Here is a 5,976-nt window from a genome sequence, read left to right on the forward strand (position 1 = left end):
CCGCGGGCCGCGCTGGCTCCGCACAGGCCTGGAGGACAGGTGGGTTTTGTTCGCCTTCCAGGAACGGATCTCTGAGGCTCGCCGAGAGACTAGAGTCTGAGTCTTCCGGTCCGGGAGGGAACCGCGCTCTGCCCGGCAGTCTCCTCCCCTGCCTACTACCCTCTCAAGCCTGGCGGCTCAGAGCACGTGCGGCCCTGAGCCCAGCTCCCCCTCGTCTCCAATGTCCACCTCGTCCTCCGGTTCGGTCAGCACGAAGGGGCCGGCGGGCAGGCTCAGCCGAGCCTCGGCGGCGGCGACCTCTGAGCCGCGGGAACTACCCTCGGGGCTTTCTGGCCCGTCTGGTGCTTTTGGTTCGTCTTGGCTTTTCCGCAGTTGCTTTTTATGCTTCATGCGCCGGTTCTGGAACCACGTTTTCACCTGATTTCGGAGAGATAAAAATAAAATCACATTATTCCTCCAAATCTAAGCGATTGCTGGGATTTAGGAAAATGGGTCGCAGTCTATCGATGAAGTATCCAAGAGCGGTGATAGCCTCAACTGCTCATAAGTTATCGCCTTAGGCCAAATGAGAATCAAACAGTCTAAAGCTTTTAAGAGTGACTGTCCAAAAATAATGATGAACATGGGTGGTTAGCAGTTATGCATGTTGTTATTAATTAGAACTACTGGTAGTAAGTGCTGCGTGGGCAAGTCTTTTTACGCTCAGCTGATGTTCCTCTGATTTGAGACATCTAACCACCTGATCAGCACGGAAAGATGAGAATTGAACCTCCAGTTTCTCATCAGAGAGAAAATCAGACCGGGCTTGGCAGAGCTAATGATTTCACAGCAAGACGCGTTCCGGGTAGAGACTATGAGAGACGGGGAGATGAGGACGGAGTTTTGAGGTTGCAGGAAGATAAAACCGTTCTTCTAGTCGGGACAGGGTAAGAGGGAGGGAGCTTAAACCATAGAGTGTGTGCTGGAGTTGGAGCGGAGGTGCATGTGAACATTGGTCGGTGTGAAAGAGATTGAAATAAGAAGGGGGAAAAATTTTTCCTTGTGTGGGTTTCTCTCAGGACAAGAACTCGCCTAAACTCTTACCATTTACCTCTGACCCGGGGTTCCAGCCTGGCCAGAGAGGAGTGAGGAAGGCATAGGAATGAGAGTTCTTAACTCGGAGGTGATCATCAGAGTCACCTGAGGAGTGTTTCCTTCCTCTCCAGAGTCCCTCTCGAGAAATTTTGCTTGGGTAAGTATGACGTGAGGTTTTGAGTTTTTGTTGTTGTTGTTGTTGTTTTGAGACTGAGTCTCACTCTGTCACCCAGGCTGGGTGTAGTGAAGCGATCTCAGCTCACTGCAACCTCCACCTCCCCGGTTCAAGCGATTCTCCTGCCTCAGCCTCCCGAGTAGCTGGGACTACGGGCGCCCACCACCAAGCCCGGCTAATTTTTGTATTTTTAGTAGAGACGGGGTTTCACAATATTGGCCAGGCTGGTCTTGAACTCCTGACCTCGTGATCCGCCCGCCTCGGCCTCCCAAAGTGCTAGGATTACAGGCATGAGCCACCGCGCCCGATCGGGTATCAATACTTTTAAGAAGGCTCTTGGGAAAGGCCTAGAATAAGCGGCAGCGGGGCCCATTCCTACTCGAACTCCACAATGTCCCGAAGGTATTAAAAGTTGAAGGGAGAGAGGAACGAAGCAGAGATCAGGGCCTCCCTCTCCTCCCGGCTACCTGCGTCTCGGACAGGCTGAGGGCGGTGGCCAGCTCCACTCGCTCTGGCGTGGACAGGTAGCGCTGGATCTCGAACCTCTTCTCCAAGCCCGAGAGCTGCGAGTCTGAGAAAACCGTGCGGGCTTTGCGGCGGCGGCAGTGCTTCCCCGGCAGCTCCGCGTGCTGGGGCTGCGGGAACAGCGCTGGGACGGGCATCCCTGCAGAGAGAAGAGCAACCAAGTGGGCAGAGCCGGGGTCGCTGGAGAGCAATTTCCGCTCGGCTCCCCACCCCTCCTCTAGTCCCCAGTGCCTCCCTCCGCCGCTCGCCTCTGCCAGTCTCTTGCTCGGCCCAAAGCCCCTCAAGCCTTTCAGAAATCCAGGACAGAGGGGGCAAAAAAGAAAAAAAAGGAAAGAAAGCCGCAAGAATAGAACTTGGAGATTTTTATCTGGAAAGCCATCTAGAAATACAAACAACAAACAGTAAATAAAACAGAAAAGAAAATCGGAAAAGAGATCCGGAGGCCGTTTAAAAATGTCTTCTTGGAGAGACTTCCGTAGTCTCTGAGTCTTCAGTTGCGCCTGGCGAAGTTTTTTTGCAAAAAACACTTCCTGTCCCCAATCCCCACTATATCCTCCCAGAAGCCTGATGACACTCAGTGCTGTTCAGGGGCTGGTAGATGCGTGGAATAATCTTGCCTCCAAACCTCAGTGAAAAACACCTTTCTGTTTCCCAAGCCACCCCCATATCCCTGCAGCCAAAGGGAGCCAAGCAAAACTGCCTTATCCAGAGAAGCCCCAGACGGGAACAGAGGAACATTTCCCACCTCTCGCGTCTCCTCGTCTGTTTCGGGGCCGGGCTGGGTACCTCACTATCTAATCTGGTCCTCTTTCTTTTTCTCATTCTTTCCCTCTGACTCCAAGCCCAGCGAAGCAGAAGAGTTGCGGCGCTTTTCCCTGGCCAAGTCCGCGGAACTTGTCTTTCCTGACCCTTCGCAGATTTGACTCTGTCTGAGACGCACCAAGCAGACAGAAGCTGCCACAAGCAACATCGGCCAATCCCAGGGAAAATAAACAAACATAATAACAAGTAGTGCTGGTACCGCGGGCTTTGGCCACTGCCGTATCGGCGGACCACCGGCACAGCCGAGAATAGACTGTCACAGGCTGGTGGTGAAGCCAGTGCACAGCTGTGGACGTGGAAGCAGGCTTTAACACTGCCTCTCCACCCAAGTGCCCCGGAGTCTGGGTTTACCACCTTACAAACACTTTTGGCTTTGTTCTGGATTCTAGCCCACAAACTGCCTCCTGTCTTACCCCCAGCCCCTGCACTGACCATGGTTGCTTCCACCTTGGAGGCATGAATCTGGGTTCAACGAATTATTCTATTCTGGCTGGATTGAAAACGCCAGAGAAAACACCATGGATGTGGCCTTTCCGAGGGAGACAGAAAAAAATCTGGGCATTTCCCCCACATCCTCCTGTCCCAAACAGACTTTGATAGTGCCTGCTTTTTGCCAGGCCAGAGAAATAAAAATACTTTAGCACCCAGCTCCAGCAATGCTGGCAGCTGGGGCAGAGGAGGGCATCCCAGACTAAGACTGTGAGTTAAATGCTAGATGTTGAGGGTGAGGAGGGTTAAAGAGCTGTATTTCCCTAGGCCCTTTTTTCCCCTCACCCTTTCTAATCCAGGCTAGCTCAAACCGTTCTCAGAGAATCCCAAACCTTCATTCACTTTTATGCTCCCAGCAGTATCTGCAAATGCTGTGTCTGAAAAAGAGAGCTGGTCTGGCCAGAGTTCTTCAAGCTTCTGTGCAGGAAAAGTTGTGTCTATGGGATGAGATGGTCAAGGGTCTCCCTCTGAGAGGGGAAAGGCAGAGAATCAGGATTGAGAGATAGACCAAAGTGGCCAGGAAGATCACGAGCAAAGAGACTGAGCACTGCCCACCAAGACTGTCAAGCCCAAAAGGCTGCCTTTTGACCAGGCACACATCCTCCACTATAAAGAGTGTGGAGGAATCACGAATCAACCCCGTGGGGCCAGCTTCGCAGGCCGTCAGCCATATCCCCAGCCTTCCACTGTCACTTAGAGAAGGAGGCCACCAAGCTAGGCAGAGCCTGTCTGGCCTTTCCATGGCTCCGTCATAGGCTTAGGGTCTGTGCTAGAAGGGCTGCTCTCTCACTACCCATACCTTGAGGCCTCTGTTACTTACCCGAGGTGGTGAGGAAATAAGGGTGGTGGTGGTCTCCCTTATGCAGAGGGTGATGGGCGTGAGGAGCCAAGAGGGTGGGTGTGGGCATGAGGGGGTAGCCATAGTCTAGCAGAGGCACCCGAGAGGCCAGAGAACTGGCGAAATGGTCTGGGGCCATCTCCCTCAGCGGCTTGGGCTTGTGCAGCAAGATGTCCTCGATGAAGAAGGATGTGGGCCTCTGAGAAGACGCCGGATGTAGAGGAGAGGTGAAGTTGAGATTCATCTTGAGCGGAGCACCTGCCACAGGGCAAGGGCCGGGACGAAGTGGACGACGCAGGCAGCGTCGCTGCAAGCCTGCTCGAAAGTCGTCAACCACCCTTAGAGGCTTGAATCTTCGCTGCTCTCTCCCGGGCCTTGGCTACCTCCGGCGCTGGAGAGGTAAGAAGACAAGCTCCTGGGTAGGTTGGGTCTGTGGATCGGAAAATTGGCAGCTTGGAGAGGGGAGCCGGGAGCCGGGAGAGCCAATGGCAAGGCTGCCAGAGGCAGAGGGGCGGGTGTGGGGGCTCGGGGCGGGGCGGGGAGCTGTCCGCGGTGCTGAATAACACCGGCCAAGCCTGGGAACAACAGAGCCCACAGGGTTCTTGTTCTTACCAGGTTTCTCGACCTCAATTTCTGCCCCTACACTGCAGGGGCTGCTTTGTTCCCAGTCGTTTTTTTAAAAGAAAGCTAAAAGGGAAAAGTCTCCGTGGTCCGGCAAACTCCTCTTTACAGAGAAGGCACTAAAAAGGCCCCAAATCAATAGGGATAAAGCACTTATTTAGGCATTTCGGCCTGGGTGTTAAGAGTTTCCATAATTTTGGTGGCAAAAGGAGAAGGGAGGAAGTGAGGAGAAAGGGCATCTGATACTTCAAATTGCTAGGTTCTACTTAAGTTTATGGCTGAGGGATTACTGGATTATTAAAGTAAAGAAAGAAAATGATGATGGTCATCAAAACAGTCTTTGCCTCAGTTATAGGCAGTGGGCAGGAGGAGGGTTATGTCTACATTAGTCAAGTTATTTGGTCTGTGTAAATATGTCCAGAGCCATCTCTTAGTGCCATCCTCCATGTCCCCTCAAATTTTCTTTACTTTCTCCTCATTTCACTCACACAGTTTGCTATTTCTGCTGTTACTTTTTTCATCCCTAGCCCCCCAAAATAATTGTACTAGGTTTTTGTTTCCCATTCCTTTTCCCAGCCTCTTTCCTTTCATTTCCATCCCTTCCATCTTTTGCTTTTTTTCTGTTTGTCTTTTTCTAATCTGTCACATTCATTTCCCTGGAGTCAATTTGCTAAAATTAGGGTGATCATCTACAACACAGCAGGGGTAATTTCAGCTCGCATCTCCGAAAATTGCTCTAATTATTGATGTTAAACTCAGGGAAATTAAAAGAAGCCACTTCCCTCCCATCTCCCCATTTTTAAGCTCTAATTTATTGAAATCTAGTCATCATCACAATTCCAATCACTACTGCTAATAGTAAAAGTGTTTTAATAGAGACTGAGTCCTCACAACCCATGCTATTAGATAATTAGAGGAGGTGTTAGAAAGCCAAGTGCTAATCCTAGGGCACATGGGTAGGATTTCATCTGACCTAGCAGGTAGAACAAACTAATTACCAAAATCAATTAGGCCCCAAACTACAGTGCACCAGGAAGTGGGAGCGTTCTATTACATAGGGATGAAGAGATTGAGAGGAAGGAGGAAGGGATGTTGGCAAGACTTTAAAATAAGATCTTGGCAAGTAGGTATCTAAATGAAATCAGAATGCTTTGACCTGAAGTCCAAAATGTGATTTAAAAAAAATCATAATAGTAGTAAGAACTGAAGAGACCTGAAACAGTGGCTCACATCTGTAGTCCTAGCACATCCGTAGTCCTAGCACTTTGAGAGGCCAAGGCGGGAGGAGTGCTTGAACCCAGGAGTTCGAAACCACCCTGGGCAATATAGTGAGGCCCCATCTCTATTAAAAAGAAAGGAAAAGAACTGAAGACCTGAAAGCAGGTGGCTGTGGAGAGGAAGACAATAGACTTTCCAGAGTCCTTCCCTACTA

At 50.9% G+C, this 5,976-nt stretch overlaps 1 protein-coding gene across 1 annotated transcript; it reads right to left on the reverse strand.

Annotated features, from left to right (window-relative positions):
- Positions 1–4,355, reverse strand: BSX (brain specific homeobox). Its single transcript, XM_002754521.4, has 3 exons — positions 3,906–4,355; positions 1,717–1,913; positions 1–417 (listed from the first exon to the last, which is right to left on the reverse strand). The coding sequence occupies exons 1-3, from the start codon at positions 4,165–4,167 to the stop codon at positions 178–180; spliced, it is 699 nt and encodes a 232-aa protein (XP_002754567.3). The 5' UTR covers positions 4,168–4,355; the 3' UTR covers positions 1–177.
- Between the last annotated feature and the right edge of the window lie 1,621 nt (positions 4,356–5,976).

The sequence above is a fragment of the Callithrix jacchus genome, chromosome 10, assembly GCF_049354715.1.
Source record: "Callithrix jacchus isolate 240 chromosome 10, calJac240_pri, whole genome shotgun sequence".
Taxonomy (NCBI): Eukaryota; Metazoa; Chordata; class Mammalia; order Primates; family Cebidae; genus Callithrix; species Callithrix jacchus.

Coding starts and splice junctions, on each gene's coding strand:
- BSX (XM_002754521.4), bottom strand. CDS start 4,167: ATGAATCTCAACTTCACCTCTCCTCTACATCCGGCGTCTTCTCAGAGG. Junction 1,914..3,905: donor TTATTTCCTCACCACCTCGG/GTAAGTAACAGA, acceptor TTCTCTCTGCAG/GGATGCCCGTCCCAGCGCTG. Junction 418..1,716: donor TCAGCCTGTCCGAGACGCAG/GTAGCCGGGAGG, acceptor CTCCGAAATCAG/GTGAAAACGTGGTTCCAGAA.